The sequence below is a fragment of the Antrostomus carolinensis genome, unplaced genomic scaffold, assembly GCF_000700745.2.
Source record: "Antrostomus carolinensis isolate BGI_N321 unplaced genomic scaffold, ASM70074v2 scaffold4545, whole genome shotgun sequence".
Taxonomy (NCBI): domain Eukaryota; kingdom Metazoa; phylum Chordata; class Aves; order Caprimulgiformes; family Caprimulgidae; genus Antrostomus; species Antrostomus carolinensis.
Window position 1 is genome coordinate 35784 of NW_010315587.1, and position 20259 is coordinate 56042.

Consider the following 20259-nt stretch of genomic DNA (forward strand, 5'->3'; position numbering starts at 1 on the left):
TTCCCAAACAATCAGCAGTCACATGGATCAAGTCTTTTCCTGTCTGGCTGTAGGCCAAACCGATTTCAAGTCCTAGACTACTCTGAGCTTGCTGGCACTTGATACATGACCACAAGCTAAGCCAGCAGCTGTTTAGAGGGTAACCACAGAGTAGAATGTGTCCGAGGAATAGCTGTACACAGCCCACAAAACTTAACCCTCTGCAGGTTTCAGATGCCCGTTTTGGAGTGGATCCAGTTTCGATAGTAAGTCACTCGTGTGTACACTCCTGGTTTATTTCGCTTGCCACATTCATCTCCCCAGCTCACTATTCCCACAAGATACCAGATTCCTCTGGAGTTCGCATGCACCAGTGGCCCACCAGAGTCACCCTAAGGAGAAAAATGTCAACAGGCAGAAACAAAGAAAATAGTGTTCACTTCACTACCGCAGCAAGCCTCAAATTGTTCCATTATAACTGACAGATATTTGTCTGTAGACCACAGCTATAATTCAACCTCCACATGGTTTACTGACAAGACAGAGGCTGACAGTCTATGTCTAATTCAGTCTCTCCCACTCCACACCCTCACATCTGTATTCTCTCACATGTGCATTATATATAAACCCCGAGCATCTAAGTGCAGACTTCAGCCCGTGAGCCATGAAGCTCTTCATTTACATTTGTCAAGATACTGAACCCTATAAACTTAATCAAGATTCCCCAAAGTATATTTTATTTATAGGAAACATCTCCCACCCCACCTCTTTCCTTTTTACTATTACCTAATTAAGAGACTTACCTGGCAGGCATCCACCTGCCCCTCCAAGTATCCAGCACACAACATTCCAGGCGTTATCGCTCCACCGTACACTTGTCTTCTATTACAAACTGCAGTGCTTATAATTTTCACTTCTGCTTGTCGAAGATGATTAACACTATAGCCTAGAAGAAGTGGCATTAGAATTTGCAGACAGGGTATGCAACATACAACACTGAAGGATTAGGAGTAGCCAGATGTTCCTACAGCTTTTCTGCCATTACAGGCAATGAAAGGAGCTACCCAGAAAATGTCTCAGGAAGAAGGAAGGTTTTTTTCCCTACCTAAAGTCACTTGTTCCCAAACATAACCCTTCTCCGTCTTCCATCCTCACCAGATGCTCTTTAGCATAACAGGCAAAGGGATTTTTGTACATGTTTCAGTGTTGAATTCAACTGTAGGCTACAAGGTCAATGATATCATTGGAAAGACCCATTTGGTTAATGTCAATGTAGCTTTTGGACAATCACTGAACACTCCAAGACTCCACCATGAAACACAACCTATATAGTTCAATAGGTCTCATAAGCAGATTTACAGTCCCATCATCTCTAGCCTCACTGATATGGATTAATTGGAATGAAGTTTGCTCAAGTCATTGGATTAACTGAAGCCTGATTTATGACCAAAGAGAGAATAACTGATGAAAACTGTCATGATACATCTATGACAAAACTGATGGTGAAAGAACTCATGTCAGAGCTAAGCCCAGAGGAACTGGGCCAGTGGGAACAGAGAGCAGAATGTACTCAACCAGCACAATCCATGCAGCAACAAAAAAAGCTGCCCTTACAGGGGATGTATGGCTAACCTGTAGGGTCTTTCCCACATATTCCAGTCCACTGACCAAGCCAGAAAAAAAGTGGAAACTAAGTGCATGAATGTATCATTACCACATGCAGCTATCAAACACCAAGTCTAAGGAACCCAAAATAAACGAAAAAAAACCCATAAAACTAAAAGCAGTCTTCTCAAGATACACGTGTGACAGGGCACGGGAAGGCAAGAGACACTCACCATCATTCTCCAAAGCTCCCCAACCTGTGACAAAACAGGAAGCGTTGTCTGGGAAAATGTGAGATGCTTCAGGAAGACAGACACTGTGCACATCACTTGTGAACTCGATAGCAGAGGCAAGTTCCACAACAGCCACATCATAGTCATGATCAAAGACAAAGTCGCTGTACTTTTCATGAATGATAATTCTTCGGACAAACTTTTTCTGTTTTGGAGGTCTCAGCAGAATTCCAAAGCTGGCAGTCCACCTCCGAGGATTGCGTCGTCTGTAAGATACTTGAGGTTATGTCACAGCCACACAAAACAAGATCCCCAAAGGAGCTTAGCTCTCCATTTAAGCATCAAAAGCCAACGTGGCCAGGTTTGCCTAATAGGACAGAAGAGAGCCAAACTTCACTATCTTTCAGCAGATACAGATGTTAGTGGGTCATGAAAGGTCAGAGACCTTAAGAGCCCTAAGGCCTGTAGGATCAGAAAAGTGCTGATGACTTACCCTCTAAAGCAGTGGGCTGCAGTCACTAACCACGTATTACTGATCACTGATGCTCCGCAGCGATGGATCCCATCGAGCTGAATACTAGCCTGCCACGGCCATTCCCCATCCCGTGCAAGCTGCCCACCAACTATTCTCTCCACTCCTGCGAAGGAGGATGCCTGTCTTCGTATTCCACAGCCTGTCAAAGAAAAGGCAGCTCCGCTTTAGCTGATGAAGGGAAACCGGGGTGTTGCTTTGGGTGCAGGCACAGGTGTAACAGGGCAGGGGTATCAAAAGACAGCTTTCACCTAAAGCAGTGCCTTCAACAGCAGGGAAGCCCAGTGTCACTGTTATGAGCATCTCAGGACAGATGCGGGGTAAACAAAGTTATTTGGTAGAAGAGTCACTACTTTTTCATTAAGCCCATGTCTGTTTTCAGACACACAAGCCCATATGTACTCCCACGGGAAGCGAAGGCTGTATATCTGGGAGACTTTCTTTTCCCCAGTTGTAACTGCTTACCTAGTTAAAAAAAATACTGCCTCTGTAAACCTGCCTTTCTTTGACATTAGACCAGAGCTGTACAGAGGGAAAAGTAACATACAAAGCCCTTTAGCGTGCCTGTGCACACAGGTAGACACACAGAATATTAGGCACAAAGACATGCACTGATAATTAACCTAAGCATTTACATTCATATAGCTTTCATAATAACAGCAGGTAAATTTCATCTAAAGATTAAAACTCTCTTGGTACTGTATGAAAAAAGAATATCCTTAGTTTGCTTTTGTTTTTTGTTTTATTTAAAGACTTCTTAAAAATTGAGTATGAAAATACTGAGGAACCCCTACATAAACAACAACCACGCCAGGGCAGCTCTCAGCTTCAAGACGCACATCACCACCAAACTATGCACAAGACAGACACTGCACATCACTTGTGAACTCAGTGAAGGCAGTCTGTTATTAGTAACATTCCACCTGTATAGCAAAGGCAAGACCAACATAATCAGTATAGCTTTAAATGTCACAGAATTGCTGAAGACTAGTTTGCAAAAAAAACCCCACAAAAAAACAAAACAAAAAAAATAACCCACAAAACCAAATGAAAAACCCACCCACAAACTAAGCAAAGAAAGAAAGATCACCTCCAGGTCAGCCCTGACAACAGCAACAAAAGAAAAATAGTGTCCTCTTCCTCCAACAGTTTACTTATAGCCACTGTGCCAACAGCACATAGTCATGTATTAGCTGAAAAAAGCTAGATCCAAACCAGCTAATTCTTGTAGTCCATTTAAAAATGGAAAGCTAATGTGCAAAGACCACATGGGAGACTGATGTAATCTCCTTGGAGGAGACATATGCTGTCTCTCTTTTTCCAGAGGAGCTTTAAGACCTCATGGGGGAGCACAGAACAGGAAAGGGACTGAGTACCTGCCCCTCTCCAGGGCTGTGTCCCTGCCTTGCTCTCACTGTGGACAGCTCTTCTCCTTCTCCCACCCTCTGGCCTTTCCCTGTATATTGCAAGGTTTAGCTCAAATCTGACAGACAGCTATTGCCAACTCTTCCTGCAGGGAGGATGGGGCAGCAGGAAAAATGTTTTTGGAAGGATTCCAGCAAGAATCTTGGCCCACAGCATCTGCAGTCCTCGTGCAAAGTTCACTAACAGCAGCTCATCTACGTGCCTGTACTTCCCATAACCAACATTAATGCAAGTGCTTCCCACCACCAAGTCAGGATGTCTGATTCTGCAAACACCACAGAGCCAGCCTGACTGAGAGAAAATGAGCTGAAGTCTTCCCTGGCTCATGCACTGTCTATTGCTCTAGTATCTTTAACAAGTTATTTTTTCAACTTGCATCTCAAAAGCACAACCTATAGCACCTTTTCTAAAAAGCATTTGTACTTACAGTTGTTTAAAAGGTTATTTCCCTTTTCCTTATTCAACTCTGAAATGAAAATCAAACACCACAGTGAGTATATGTCATACTGCTTCGTGATCTAGCACAGACTCCCCCCCGTGTACCCAGTCAACACAAATTAAATGGCTTGCATTGCTACATGGAGTGACAGTACTGTGAAAGAAGTAATTTGCTCTCTTGGAGAAGTCCAATTAAGCCTCTGTTCCTCACTGAAAAGTGCAAGGCCACAAGATACATATTTCTTGCCTTAGCTCAAAGCTAACAAAAGCAGCAGATGACTGCAAATAGGTCCAAGTAACATCTGCATCTGCTGGCAGATGTGCACGGTATAGACACCTACACGCATTTTGTTCCGGTTCAGTATGGCAAGGTGGTCAAAACAACCTTCACAAATTCTCAGAGCTGGGATCTCCTGGAGCTAAACTGTAACATTACTGATTTCTTTCCTACAAAAAACTCTCTACCAGATTCTGATGGTAACCAGCAACAGATTCGTGGGAGAGGATTGCTGCCCAGGGAACCTCAGGGTTTTGTTGTGAACACTTGCTAGAGCAATCTGTCAAATATGCAAAGGAGATAGCAGGGGGTGGAAAAGGGAACCATCTGAGCCTTGGATTTTTTTAATATTTTGAAGACTCTGCATTTCAGTACCTGGTGATACAGGTTCTTGTGCCTTAAGCTGGGCACAAAGTTGTGCCTTTTTTTTTTTTTAATTAATTGAGGAGGGGGGATGGACTATCTCATTCAACAGAGTAGGTCACACAGAGAGCACCTCTGATGCACAGAGGAGAGCTCACAGTCTTAAATCAGTGCCAGAATGCTTTAGTTCTTTTCATGCTACTTCTTCCAAATTCCCAGGCTGCCAGCCACAGCATGCAATTTTGAGAAGGCAAAAGAAGAAAACAAGAATAGTCCATATTTGCATACTAAAGTGAAACTCATTACACCAAGAAGAGCAAAGTATGAGGAACAAATTCCAAGCTAAAACCACAAACCTAAGGCACTTGCCTGTGAGTCTAAGGGTAGACAGGTCAACGTTCAAGAATGTGGAGCTTGTTTTCAGCCTTTCGCGTAACACACGGTTGACATGACCCCAGCTCGTTGCCTTACTGTCAGTTGAGGCAAATTTAAACACCAGAACAACAGATGCAAGCACTCCATCAGGATCTGGGCTGCAAACAAACAAAAAAGTGGTGTCATTCTCTCTTTGCCCACTAATTCTCTTAGTTCTGCTTTGTACCATCTGCCTTCTTTATATGAGAACAGGTCTGGTCTGCACAGATGTATAGAATAAATAGCATAGCTGTGCACAGGTAAAGGAAGATGATGACATGTCAGTAGGCTGCAAAAGGCTTGGTTCTCACTATAACAACGATCAGAGGGAATTTGCTGGGAACTCTTACAAGCAGTACAGCTGAGAAGGAGAGGAGGGATCACTCCCTTTGGCCTTCATGCAGCTCACAGTCAGTAGGACACAGATGACAGTAAGAAAAATACAGTAAGTTAAACCCCTTCAACAGATACCCAACAGGTCATTCCCAACAGCTGTTCAAAAGACCCAGTTTAGAGCTACAGAGTTAAAAATGTCTTTTGGCATTTCTTTTCATTTAAGTCACCTGTCCCTTTATTGGCCAGTTAGCTCCACTGTATCTGGAGACAAAATTCTCAGTAGTTTGAGTTATCAGAGCAATGCATGATCACTTACTGTCAGTACAAAATACTGGGTCCAATATTTTATACTAACAGCCTAAAGGAAAACCAACTGAAGTCTAGAGGGAAAGACAGCTGAGATGTAGCTAAGCTGGTCCAGTGCCTAGTTGCAAAACAAGGTATCTGTAGTGAAAACAAGCTTGGAAGAGATACACTGTTTGGTCAACAAAAAGGTGTAAATAGGTTGCTTGAAGTCCAGCTCCCAAGTTCTGTAATTTCAGATAATATACATTATAGGAGGCTCATGGAAGAAATCAGAAGCAGAAAACAGTGTAGAACAGTTCAAGAAAATTACTCATTCCATCTGGAGACAGGCAAAGACAAGAAAGCCCAGAAGTGCTGTGAAGAAGGAAATTTGTGGGAAGTCTGGTATTCTTTGCTGTCTAGGGAGAAGCATTCCACAGCAGAATTAAGCCTTAGAGAAATACACCTCCAAACCAAAGTAATGTGTAGGAGAGGGAAGCGATGGCTCTTATCACTGAGAGCGATACCCAATTGCTGCAGAGAGAAGAAAGACTTAAAAGCTCTCACACAGAACCTTTATACCTGTACATCCCACTTGCCTCCTTCCCTCAACTCTATATCCAGGTATCTCACAGCAGAATCATGTATTGCTTCAGACCTTTTCAGAGAGGGGGGAGAATATGTACACCATGTTTCCACGGGAAGCATTAAGTGGAATAAAGAGTTGACTCTGTATCCCTCAAGCCCTTAACTAGTAGTGAAGACTGGAATCACCTAGTAATTCATTTACTGCATCACAGCCACAAACAACTGGTGTTCAGGTGATCAATATGCAGAAATATAAGGCCAAATTTCTCTTCCTTGCTAATCTCTGAAGGTTACTGAGCCCTTGGCGTTGAGAGCACCAAAGGAGAGCAACAACCAGCCAAGACTTAGTCATCCTGCTGGTGTAATCCAAGCATAACCAACCAGGCACACTCCATATGGTCAATGGGTAGGAAGAAAGGATATTTACCACATCCCTGCTTATTCCTGACCTTCACATTACTTACCTCAGACTGACAACATGGGACCTGATGTACCTTTTACTTAGAAAGGAATCTTTGAATACTGCAGATATCTGTTAAAGGAAAAGAGTGTGTTAAAATACACCTGGAATATGTACATGCTCTCAAGATACAACAGTCTTGTGAGCCCCCAAACACAAGAATATGCCTCCAGATCTCCTTCCCTACACCAAAGGTGTGTAATTTTAAAACACTGTTAAATTTCCATCAGAGGATGCAGAACCAAAATAAGCAGCTCAGCAGATTTTGCTGTCCCTTCTGCTCTGTGGGTGCCTGTTCCACCACAGGGCTGCTGGAACAGACAGCACCTGTGCTCACCACCTGCTTGCGTATAGTCAGCAGCGCATCTTTAACCCACCACAGCACGGTTTGAAAGGTAAGGCCAGCCCCATAAGGATGAGGCACAATCACCTCTGGCTTTAATTGTAATCACACAGTTGCAGGACTCTTCACCATAGGTCAGGCAGAAACAGAGAAACATCTGTGCTTACCATAGTTTCAATCTCTTGGCTCAGGTCCCTGAACTCTTCTGTGGTTTGCCTTTCGTACTGAGGGTCATACTGGGCATTAGTGATTAGGAAAGATGCATCGTAATATTGGTCCTGATCTACAGAGGAGAAGAAAAGGAAAGGTGGCTGATCTCCTTCAGTACAATTCAGACATGCACAGCACCTCAGAGTGAGTAGCACAAGTAAGGCTCCCAGGCTCTGGCTGTGACCATGTCAGCTGTGGAATTACAGCTTTAGCAGCACTTTAGGAAAAGGGGGCTCTGGGTCATCTTGCTCCACGGACCATCTAGGAGCTCACTTCTACTTTGAGGACCACCCCAAGTAGCTCCAAATTATACCCACTACAATGTTTCTCTGGGGACCATCTTCTCATCAGCCTGAGGTGAGCACAGCACGAGACTCACAAGCCCACATGTGTCCCTTCTGATTCAGTAGACACTCACTCCTCTCTAGCTCATTCGGGCACGCCCTTGTCCCTCTGAGAAGCAGGTGGCCCAGAGTTGTTTGCATCCATTCAGCAGTCAGGTTAAGTTTAAAATCTAGCTCTTGGGTGAATGGCAGAGAGGGGTCCCATAATGCAGAGTTAGCAAAAAGCAAAGCTAAGCTGTAGCCCTGCCACTGCTCTGTCTAGTGTCTTAATGCAAGCCATGGACTCCTCAACTCTCGTTGAGTTGAGTAACAAAATTAGCCCCATCCCAGCAGGAAGGCATTTCAAAACCCCTCACACTGGCATCTGAAACTTGGAATAGAATGGCTTCCCTTCATTCATCTGCTACTGAAACTGGGCTCTTGGCAACCAGGACTGACTCCTGGGCTTCAAAAAGCCTAAGCTTCTGCCTTCTGTCTTTCTGGAACATCCTTAGCTAGAGATGCTTACTATGCATAGCCTGAGCAGTAGACACAGCCCTGGCTTACACAGAAGGCTGCTAGCCTTTGGTTAACCATGGATACCAGTGAAGGCACCAAGACAAGACAAGAAGCAAAAAGAGGGACAAAACTTAAATCCCTGCTTTGAGTAAATGGTATTTTAAGTATTCTTGCAGGTTTTCTAATCAATTCAAATCTTGAATAGGGTCTAGTAAGTTTTCTCATGTGGATGCTATACCAGGGGTGAACTGTATACCGGAATCATCAGACGAGACCACAGTAGCAAGTGAAATGCAACAGATTCCTGAAGACTTGTGACAACAGAGTGGTGCACTTACCATGACACAATAAAAATGCAATCAAGCCGATGATGAGGGCTAAGCCTACTATCACTGACACAACGATGACTGCTATCTTCCACGGCTCCATACGCTTCGGTGCTCTGTCCATCTGGATCGCTGTCTGCATTGAAGAAAACGTGGATAAATTTAACTTTATTACAAAGACAATAGCACAGCCTGAGGCAAATCATATCTGGCACAGCTTAGCTCAGCTGACAATCCTCACAGAATAAGATAGGTTGGGAAAGACCTCTGGACCCTGCGGATTTGACCTTCTGCTCAAACCAGGTCCCACTACAGCATGTTGCTCCATGGCTTTGCCCAGTCATGTTTTTAGTATCTCCAAGGACAAAGATCTCCCAGTCTCTCAGGAGTCTGGACTCATGGCAAAAGCTTTTTCTTTAAAATTAGTCAGAATTTCCTGTGTTCTAACTGTCCTCTGTTGCCTCACATGCACCTCTGAGAAAAGCCTAGAGTGGTGCAGGTATTGCTAGTAGAGACAATTTTCCATCAAGAAATACTACACAGATTTCAAGCGCAGTTGACTGCCCACACAAATGCTTAAACTGAGTATAAATGTAATAATTCATGACTGATGAAATAACTTCTGCACCAGGGATACTCCAGGCTACCAGAGATGCCATATAACATACAGCTTTGAGTTGAGTTGGTATGAGTGGCAGCGTTTATTGATCCCCTACAGAGTTTGAGTTTTATTGCACTGAAACCACACATACATTGTAAGAGATTGCATCTTGTCTCCTGCCAGATGGTCTGTCAAAGGGGAGAGGAACATAAGGAAGAACTTCTTTACTGTGAGGGTGACTGAGCACTGGAACAGGCTGCCCAGAGAGGTTGTGGAGTCTCCCTCCCTGCAGATATTAAAAAACCATCTGGACAAAATCCCAGTTCATGTGCTCTAGGAGTCCCTGCTTGAGCAGGGTGGTTGGACTAGACCTTCAGAGGTCCCTTCCAACCTCAACCGTTCTGTGATTCTATGAAATAGCTACTCTGTGATATGGCAACATGATTCAGACCTAGTGACTTGCTGAAAGCCAACAACAGACCTATAAAAGGTTGGGAACTTGACTCACACGTGGACAAAGGTACATATGCCTTTCTCTTCCACTTGTGTCCTCCTGTGCAGCATTAAGCAAGAGAACATTAGGAAAACTGCATTTTTGTGCATGTCCTCGGTAGCTTTGTTGTAGGATGATGCAAAGCCTTAAGCATAATTATTTCAGATCCCCAGTAATTCCACAGCACACTGTGTAGTAATTGTTGTCATGCTATGCACAGAGTCTCTACATCATGGTCAGCATTAGTACAGGGTATCAGAAAAACACGCTGGATAATCTCCCCAAGATGCCTGGAGTGACAAATGGCAGCAGCCAGCTCTGGGGGGAGGGACTCAGCTGGCCAGTCACCATGCTGTTTTACACCCATCTTTGTATTGCTGGGAACCAGACATACTAAATGCTGTTTTCCCCTTTTCAGGCCTATGCCACAGACAATTCTGAGCAACATCTGAGAAAACAGGGGCAGGAAGGAGCAGAAAGAGTAAGTATCTGCACGTTTTCTGACTACAAGGCAGCAAAGAAGAAATCACAGTGAAACCAGAGCAGGATAGCAGCAGAGGCTCCATCTTAGGCAATGAGCTGAGGGAGCAGACAAGCAGTGAAGGTGAGGAATGATGCACAAACCCAAGACAGAAAAAAACAGTGAAGTGGTGGGAGAGCAGAATGGGGCTATACACTCTGCCTTGAAGGCAAGAAAGCTGAGCAAAGCTACAAGAAAGGGATGGTAAGCAAGGCAAACCAGCAGGGGGGAAAAAAATAAAGCCACAGAGGAAGCAGCTGAGAGGTCCACACACAGTGCTCAGCAAGTGACAGAGAAGTGAGAAGCAACTCAGAGTTTAATCTCCTCACATAAAAGCTTGGTTTTGGCTAGTGAGATGCTGGCAGTCATCACAGTGCCTTGCTTGAAAAGGGAAGCAGGCAAGGTTTTACCCACTCACAGGTGGCATACTGGAAAGAAAAAGTTAAACAGGGTAGCTTCAGCCAGCACCACAACTAGGGGTGTTCGCAAGCAGTAGCTTAGGGTTACCAAAATACAGAGGACAGGTGACCAGGATCAAGCCTTCTGCTTCAGAGACACATGCTACAGAGAAGCCTAGTACCTCTCCTTCTGTTGTGCCTGCTTCACTGGGACAAAGTTCTGTTCTGACAATGCACAGCTCAAGTCCTCCCCAAATCTAGCTGTCTCCTTACTAGACTGTCTCAGTTCCCTGATGGCAAGGCTCTGCAAAACAGACCGTAGGGCAGTTGATATGAGTCTGGAAGCCCAGGCTGGCCAAGATTACTTTCTTTGGAAACTGCAAGTTGCAGTAAGCACAGAATATACACACACTAGAGCTCAACTGGTTCACAGAGGCCTTGAATTCCTACCACGTAGACCTTCACTGTATATGCTGTCCATGACCCCAGAGGGTTTAACAGATGCAGAGATTCAGATAAAAACCTAAGACCAGTGGCACCATCCTGCCTCAGTTTCTTTAACACGCTCCCACGAAGCTTTCCCATCCTCATCTCACAGTTCATGGTCTTTCACAGTTCCAGCTCAGGGAATTGTAGCATGGGCAGCCAATTACCACCTTTGAGGGCAAGCTCCTTGGCAAACCAGTACAGCCCATTATGGCAATATGCCTCTGCCCCTCCTTAGTTAGCCACCTCTCATGTTTTAAAGATTCTGCTTTAGCATCTGACTTTGCTCTCCTCACTGAAGAGCTTTTGCTCTCCAGCCTGAACCCCTGCCTGCCATCAATTTAAATCAGACTGGTTCTCTGTGCTTCAGCTGTCCCCACCCCATGTGCTCACACCTGAGCAGCAATCAGAGCAACATCCCTCCATTGCTCTTGACACAGAGAACACGCAGCACAGCCCTGACGGCGTATGGCTGACTCTGTAGATACTGAGGCAACAGTACTCGTTTCATAACCACTGTCTTTCTTGAACTGTATAAAGACAGATTTCCTCAAGACATGGCCTGATGCCTAAGCTACAAAAGATTAAGGCTCACACTTGAGAAACGAATGTCTTGCTGCCCGTGGGATTCATGCTCTGACAGGCAGCACTGTCCCATTTCTATCTGTCTCCATTTCCTTGTCATGCAAATACTAGCTGCATCGACAAACACTGGCAGCACAGACCCCCTCCTCCTCCAGCATTTCAGAACTGCTTCCTCTCCACAGGTCACACAGACTTACAAGGGGAAACAGATACCTTAGGAACTGCTGCAGTGCTGGGGGAAATGGAAAGCTGGGAGACGAGGAATAAATACCTCCTCCACTTCTGATACTGATTGAAAAAATTTTAAGAAAACAGTTTAAAGGAAACATTTCCACATACTTCTACATTCATATATATAATATTATAATTACAATATATTAATTTGTATATCTGTATATAGGATATAAAAACTAAAGTGGAAATACCTCTTCAAACCCAAAACAGTTTCCTCCCTTTAGCAGGATGCTCTTGACTTCCATCTTGCTAAGATAAGTACCAGAACAGGAAAAAAACCTCTTGTGCAATGGAAGCACCAATTCTCATCACTTCCCACCGGGTGCAATTCAATGTATCCTTCTACTGTGATGCCTGTGTGCAGGACCCAGCTCAGCAGCCCTCTTTTTTTTTTGGGGGGGGGGGGTCTATTTTATCAGCAAACATGCTAGTCACCAGTTGTGCAGAAGGGTTGGGAAAGAAAAACTCTCCTGTTTTTAGCTTTTTAGGAAATATCTAATCTTTTGCCACCCATTTCAGGAATCAGCATGAATGCAGGGAACAGATGGTCTTGTCTGGCCCAAAATCCACTATCCTTTACTCTTTGGAGAACAACTCGAGTGCAAGCAACACCAAATGTGTATTGCTCGTATTAGAGTGGCATATATTTCCAGTAGTGCCCAGAAGTTCTTGCCTTTAACACTGTCATGCTAGGGTCTGTAATCACAACACAAAACACGCTCACAGCTAGGTCTGGTTCTGAGCCTGTCCCTGCTCAGACCTGCTAGGATGTTTAGTGAAAGACAGTTCATGTCCAGGTTGTATCCACTGGATGCATTCAGTCATTAATCACACACATTACACCTCCAACTAGCTCCATCGCCCCCCAAGCCTTTTTGCTATTATGCCCTGGAGGGCAGGACTGTCATGCTCTACCAGAATAACCACCCAACAGGGATTCCTGTGCCTGGGACATCCATCTCTGTAGTTAAATACTTCAGTGGCAGGTGGATCCCCCTGTTTAGGAATTACACTTCTGCATGGTCGTCTCTGCACCAAGAAAACTGTACTCCACCCAGCAACACTGGCTGGCCAGAGAAACACTGATCCTCTGTGGTGCTGATGAACGCAGAGGCAAAGATGATCTCATCACCTTCAACCAATGCCAACTGGCATTCTCCTTGGAAGACCCCCAGTATCACAGCTGTCTGTGTAGATGCCTTGCAGAGCTGGGTGTTTTGCACGGCCTCACATTTCCTGCTTCCTTATACCACATGCTTTTGATTTATTTACTGCCCAAACTCCAGTAAGCTGCAAATTAACTTTTAGGGGGGCAGACAGGGGAATTCAGGTAACATCAATGTATTAATCCTCAGCATAGATGAGGATACCTGTCATTCCTCAAGAGCAAACCTTAACGAGAGATCAGAAGCCAGACTCCACCGTGAGACCTCGAATGCTGAGTCCTCTCTGCTCTGAAAACCACCTCCTCACAGTCTGTGTCTGGCAGCTTTCAGTCTGCAGTGAATTAGTGGGAAGTTTCAAACCTAAGATCTTTTAGCTCAGTACAAGACTGCTTATCATGGCAATACTATGGATAAACATTAGACCTCCTCCAGCAATCTCTGTTTTCATTTAAACACGCTTCACTCCCCAGGAACGCAAGACAATCCATGGAGACAGCAGCATCTGACAATTCCATATCACAGTTCATTTGGGTCTGGAAATGCAAACTATTCAGTCTCCTAGTTTACACACCTTGGCTCTGAGCCAAAGAATGTGTTTTGATGACTAAAGAGTTATTCCATACTGAAAAAAAATAATCTGAATTAAATACTTAGGATAAAGCTATGTTTGTATAGAAATAAATTATAGTAAACACAGTAAAATTGTGTTTAGAGAGAGATATATTAAATCAAGCCTTGATACAGGATATTTTAGTAAGTGAAATACATCAAGAAATAAAGCTACATTAATAGTTATTGGCATATTAGGGAGAAGGGTTGTACTGAAATTTTACAGAGGTAAAATTGTCTAGTCTTCCTTGTGAAACCAAGGAGAAAACAGGTAAGATTGCAGGTTGGATTTCTCATCAACCCCAAATGAATTCTTTACCTTCCAATTTGCAACATTTACCCAAAAGCAAAAGACAAGCACAATACACAGGTGACAAGTTGGTTTTGCTCTCTCATCCCATACCAAACCCCTTAAAAGGTTACTACGTTCATTCACAATGTAAGTGATGAAAGTTCAGCTCCCACTTCTGCCTGACAGGATTTGATTCACTATATTGAGCTTATCCATCTCTTCTGGTTGAGCTATTGAGCGTTAGCAAATGCCTCAGTAAGAACAAAAACAGAAAACCAATCAGAAAATGTCTATTCAGAGAAGAAAAGGAAGTGTAACTTTGTCATCTGTGTCCTAAGAAAAGGCCCTAGTCACTGAGCTGCTGGATAAGCAGGGAACAGCTACCCTGTTCTGTGTTACAGATCTGCCTTCTTAAGCTAAGACCTTATAGCACCCCAATCTAGATTTGCTTTCAGATGAATCTAAACCACATTTTCTGACACCAGCTGTTTTACTGAAGGTTTTTTTGCTCCAGTCTGTATAAAAGAAAACATTCAACCTCTTCTATCTGATCTGCTGCTGTCTTCCTATAATAAATTTATAATTACATCTTTTATTATTATACCTCTGCTCACTGGTACTCCAATACCCTCAGAAGAGCCAGTGTCAGAGCGTGGGTGGAACATCTGCTGATGAGAGTCTCTCCACATTTGTAGTCACGAGCCACTTTTCCATTCAAAGATGGACTCAGGTACATCCCTACAATCACTCTTCCTAGAAACAGGACCTTTCACAAGACAACTGAACAGACTAATCTGCTGGCCTGGTGAGCACAATTGGAAAATCCAGACTAGGTCCCTGAAGCTATCTACCTCAGCAGGGTGGGTGGGAATGGCAGCAACTAAAATACATATGACTTAGTCCAGGAGCCTTGTAGCAAAAGCACAGAGCCACAAAGCAAGACACACTAATTGCACTCCCACCTTTGCCACAAGCAATCACACCAACCTAACGCTTCTCCTCCCCTTTTGTGGCATAGTCAGGACACATCCTTTAAGAGAATGGGACAACAACCTCTACTACTTTGGGCATTGAAACAGAAGCAACTAGTGCCTGCTTAAGCACTAAAAGATCCTTGTTTGGATGAAGTCAGTTACCTACCAGCCTCAATCACTCAATATTTTATATCTCCCAAAGTAATTCTGACACAATGGAAGACTTCCAAACATTGAAAGGATCTGCTGAGAGAAACTAAATGTGTGTGTGTTCTCCTATGCGTCACGCTGAATCAGCTTGATCTCCCCACACCCTTGAACATCCCACAAAAACAGTAGGTGCTGCATGCCACCCCTCTGCAGTCAGATAAAGCATCACTAATATATTTGCCACTTACTAATTGAGCTCCTCCCCTTAACCATCCAATTCTACCAAGGTCTTGCTGCTTCCCAGAAGCACACTTCAGCTGGGCAAAGACAAGAGCTCCAAATACTGTTCTTGTCATTTCCATCAAGATTCAAGGGCAGCATTCAGTCTTTGGGATGTGTTAACTCAGAGCTCATCAGTAACTATATCCATGATGCCAAAATTCAGTTCATACAGGCTTCCCTGATCATTTGATCACCTTTGCAATCAGCACAAAAGGTTTGTTGTTTGTCCCTCATCCATTCTGCATACAGCTTTTTGGAGATGTGATAGAGCTAGCCTCCTGTACTACAACAATCTGTGGGACATAACTGTTAACACCAACAACTGAAATATCCTTGATCAAAAACACGTCTTTCTACAGTTGACTGCCACAGCCAACATCTTGAGAAATATTTCCATGTTCTGAAATAAGCTTTAGTAGAACTAGGAGGGCTACTTGCTACGTAAGGACTTTACAATTTTCATGAACGTGTGAGAGGCTGTCCCAGTGTAAAGAAAATATTAAATACATGGCCACTGATTGCAACCAAGTTAGGATAAGGTTCTGTAACTTCTACATCATCTTTACCTCTCAGATTTCCACTCCCAGCTGCATTGGTCATAGACAAGTATCTTATTCTTTTAGTTCGGCAGCCCCAGCATACAGCAGTAGATCTCTACTTTTCAGCATTTGAAAATAGCGCTGCCAGCCTCCCTTCACCCTGCTTTGACAGCTTGAAATCTACTCCAGAAGCAAGACACCAAACAAGCAGTTACAGTCTTTGTGGGTTTTCAGTTTGATTTTCATTCCAAGGCAGGGTGGGTGAAATGATCTGGTGCCAGATTCGGTGTGTTTCCAAGCTGATTCTGCACAGCTTAACACTTCACTGGCTGCAAACAAAGCTCATGAAAATAAACAAGAGCACAAGAAGTTGTTTTTACCTAGTTTACTCTGCTCATGGTCGTATATCACGCTGTTAGCTCAGCTGTTGTGACTGCAACACATCCTAACTGCACTAGTACAAACGGCAGATCAGAGTCGGGGCACAGTGAGATGCCTCTCACTTACTCCCCTGCCCCAGCCTTCAGCAGCCACAGGTCACCTTGTTTTGTCACCATGCTGTAGAGGAGCTGGGGAATTCTCAGAAAATAAATGCATTTTGAGTGAGGAGAAAGGGTAAAATATCAGAAGGATTACTGATGCATGGGAGACGGCTCAAATCAGAAGTAAGCTCAGAGCCAGTGCCATTCTCCCCACACCCTTGGGTCAAAGCTCAAACTGCCCTCTAGATCTACGCATGATATAGCCATGCTGCCCAAAACACCAAGGAGCAAGTCAGAAGGCTGTGGCACTCACCTCTGGGTAGCACCAAGATGTCAGCAAGAAGGTCTTCTGTCTGGCAGATGCACTGTCCCGAACACCACAGCACACTGTGCAGCATCTCAGCATAGACTTGAGGCTTTATCTCCCAAATAAGCAAAGAAAGGAGTCATAGGCAAGTCAGAACAAACAAGTCCAGCAAGTCTCAGTGACAGAGGCTTACCCAGTAGTATGATTCCTCCCCTAAAACAATAACAATACACTTCTTTCATCACACCTTTCATCCAGGAATCCCGAAGCATTTTCAGAGCATTAACTACACCCTGTAACACCCCGAATCAGAAGAGGCATGAAAATTTTGCAAGGAACACAGAATTTATTTCCTTCTTTGGTATAATTAAAAATAAATCAGAAATCATGGGCAGGACTAACGCAGGAAATTTGCATGTACTAAAGAGACAATGTTCAGTCCTAGGCTAGATATGGAGCTCACATTAATTGATGTAGATTCAGGGGCATGTGTCTCTTAACTTGATGGAACTTCCTTTAAATTGGTCATTTGGCCTGACAAGAACTTGCCCCCATAGTAGTAGCTACATCCAAGTTTGTCATTCTTCTTTTACTCCTTAGACGTTAATTTTTAATTGTAGCTACCTAGCCACACACTGTCCTGGAAAAATTCTTCTAGGTCATAAACATTTGTGATATAAATATTTGCAGGTTGTCTAGATAAGCATTTCTACTTGTGCTAGTTACAGGAAGTTAACTGGCAAGTCAATTAACACAAGCACAAACTCTAACCTAAAGTAGCATTTCTCAATCTTTTATTTGGAATCCTTTTTTTCAATTTTAAGTTTTCTCAGTTCCATCAAACTTACTAGAAGATACAAGCCCATATAGCCTTACACGCAATTTATTTCAGAAGGTGAATAAAGAAGATAGAACACCATAACAAGATACAAGTGTGGCACATATTTTCTTTGCTTTGCTGCAATAAAGGTTCTAACATCTAGGGACTCTTCCTCCACCGTAATGACTTTCATTTCACCCCTCTACAGCTCAGGGATCACCAGCTTATTAACACACTGATGCAAATACATCTTAGGTGGCTGGAGCAATTCCTTCCATCTTATATCAAGTCCATAGCCACGTAACAGGAAGACTGCCTTTCTGGGAAGGCCAGCTTTTGAATGAAACATAGGCTAAAGATAAGCCTGAGCTTCTCCTAATTTGGATTCAGTCAGCGTCTCGGCATAACTCATGAAACACAACTGATACAGTTGCTAAAGATGCACATAACGTAATCACTTCAACTGAAAGCTGCGTTGTCATCCCATATAGGAACTTTTCTATTGAGTCAGTCCAGATGTGCAGGAGAAACGCAGTCAGAAGCCTAGCTAGAGGGTGACATTTTCCAAGGGTAAAGTATCAAGTGTCATATGATTACCTGACCCGTGTGTAGGTGGTGCAAAGACATACTCATTCCAGGCAGCCCATGATCCTCAGAGATAGAGCCCTTTCTCATGACTTGATTGTGGCACAGGTGGAAGAATGCATGACTCCATAGCAATCTCTGAACAGTCTCACCTGAGGCAAAAAACCTGTTATTGCTTAAGGAAAGAGGTTGAACTCAGGAGGCTTTTTAGGGCACTGAAAAGCTCTTCCAGCCCTAGTTTCATGGCAGGAAGGCACCAAACTGATTAAGGATGTAATAATCCTGGTCAGTGGTTCCTTCTCTGCACAGACTGTCTGTGTATCTTTTTGTACTGACAATACTTCCTTGGGGCAGAAATCCCAGCTGAGAAAAATGGGCAGGCAATGGCCATCAGTGGTTCAGTTACCAGGTACCTAACAGGTTTGGCTCCTGATTCCAGAGACAGTGTACTGATATGCTCACTGCTGCTACAACTGACAAACTTCAAAAAAGCCTGGACAAGCTGCAAAACACTGGGAAGGAGGCAAGGGTTGTGGTTCACCTCATAAAAGAAAGAAGACAGATTGTGAAAGCAGAATGTAGGATGACAAAGATCAAGACCCCCATCAGAACACAGCTGGTGAGGAGGCAAAGTCTCAATGCATGACTCAAGCAATGGAATAAGGAAGAGAGGCTCGGGTTCATTAGGGACTAGGGAAGCTTCTAGAGCAGGTTAAGCCTAGCAAAGGACAACCAGATTTTCTCCTGAACTGAGAGGGAAATGGGATCTGCATTTCACATCAGGAAGATTATATAGAAATTTCAAATTGATAAATAGGAGAAAGCAGACTGGATTCCTAGATACTGTGAATAACCGTTTCAGGAATAGGCAGCTAGGAAACCCGACAAAATGGGAAGCAACTCTTGATTCAGAACTGATCAGTACACACAACTGGTTTATCGTATTTCTGCCACGTACCTGAACTGTATCAGCATCAGATTCAGCATTTCCACAGACCCCCAAAGCCAGAAGATCAACTACTGCAATGCTCAATTTCAAAGACAGGAACCACACAAAAGCAGAAAAATCAATGAACCTTTAAAAGGGGAACCTTAAAGAACTGCATGTTTTCTGGACACAGTGACACTACTTGAAGACATCATGTTAGTCTCAGAGCAAATCCATCCTGCCTGTCAAACTGAAAAAAAGTCTTGAGGAAGCCTGAAGCTAAATATAACAGTATTTAAAAAAAAAAACCCAAAAAACCCCCAAACCACACAAAAAACCCACACCACATCGGGAGCAAGAAAGCAGACTTCAGAAAAGCTGGGGGGGGGAGGAGGGGGGAAGGGGTTATAAACTCAGGCACAAACTGGAAAAAAAACCAACAAACCCAAAAACAGAAGCATACCAGAACCATCTAGCTGATATTTCTCAAGAACAAAGTACCAGTATAAGAAACTGGGAGAAAAGCCAACAACAAAGTGATCAAGATCAGGTAGCACTTAACCAGGGTAAAGGGTGGAAAAACTGCATTATAGATGATAGTATGCAGTCTCTCACCCAACCCTACTTTATTGCCAGAAGACCAAGGGAAATCTTTCCAGAAAGCATTCTAAAGCAAGCATGGGGACCTTTGACAGTGCACCATGACATACAAAATGGCCACACTAGCACAAGCAACTAAGTAAAGTAGCAGGTACTTCTATATAGAAGTATGGTGTTTGGGGTAGAACCATCACAGCTCTTGTAAAGCAAAGTGCTGCCTTGCAAACCTACCTCATTTCCTGAGCAGGCCAACAGCCAGTGCATGAGGCAGATCTAATTGATAACACCTGCTTGGATTTCCAAAAGAAACCATTCAGATCTCTCACAAAAGCCTCTTAAAAGATCTGAGCTGCCATGGGATATGAAGGTTTGAGATGGAAAACCACTTAAGAGAGAAATATAGGGGAAAAAAATATGTTTTTTGTGAAGCCAGATCACTGTCTCACAGGAATTTATGCTATATTCATAAATGAAAAAAAAAAAATTATTTTGGAAAAAAGAAATATAATCATCCAATGATAACTGTCTACTCATGACAGAAAAGAGAAAAAC

The 20259-nt window shown here is 43.5% G+C and overlaps 1 protein-coding gene across 1 annotated transcript; it reads right to left on the reverse strand.

The window, feature by feature from the left end:
• Positions 1-209: 209 nt before the first annotated feature.
• Positions 210-16873, reverse strand: LOC104524959 (transmembrane protease serine 11E-like). The gene is made up of 10 exons (XM_010167989.1): positions 16777-16873; positions 8669-8788; positions 7446-7561; positions 6940-7007; positions 5222-5385; positions 4202-4240; positions 2311-2491; positions 1818-2083; positions 783-925; positions 210-371 (listed from the first exon to the last, which is right to left on the reverse strand). The coding sequence occupies exons 1-10, from the start codon at positions 16871-16873 to the stop codon at positions 210-212; spliced, it is 1356 nt and encodes a 451-aa protein (XP_010166291.1).
• Between the last annotated feature and the right edge of the window lie 3386 nt (positions 16874-20259).

Bases quoted from the DNA above. Each gene is read 5' to 3' on its own strand.
- LOC104524959 (XM_010167989.1), bottom strand. From the start codon at position 16,873: ATGCTGAGATGCTGCACAGTGTGCTGTGGTGTTCGGGACAGTGCATCT. The intron at 7,008-7,445 runs GTAAGCACAGAT...TTCCTTTAACAG, and splicing joins GCCAAGAGATTGAAACTATG to ATATCTGCAGTATTCAAAGA. The intron at 372-782 runs GTAAGTCTCTTA...TTTTCTCCTTAG, and splicing joins GGCAGGTGGATGCCTGCCAG to GGTGACTCTGGTGGGCCACT.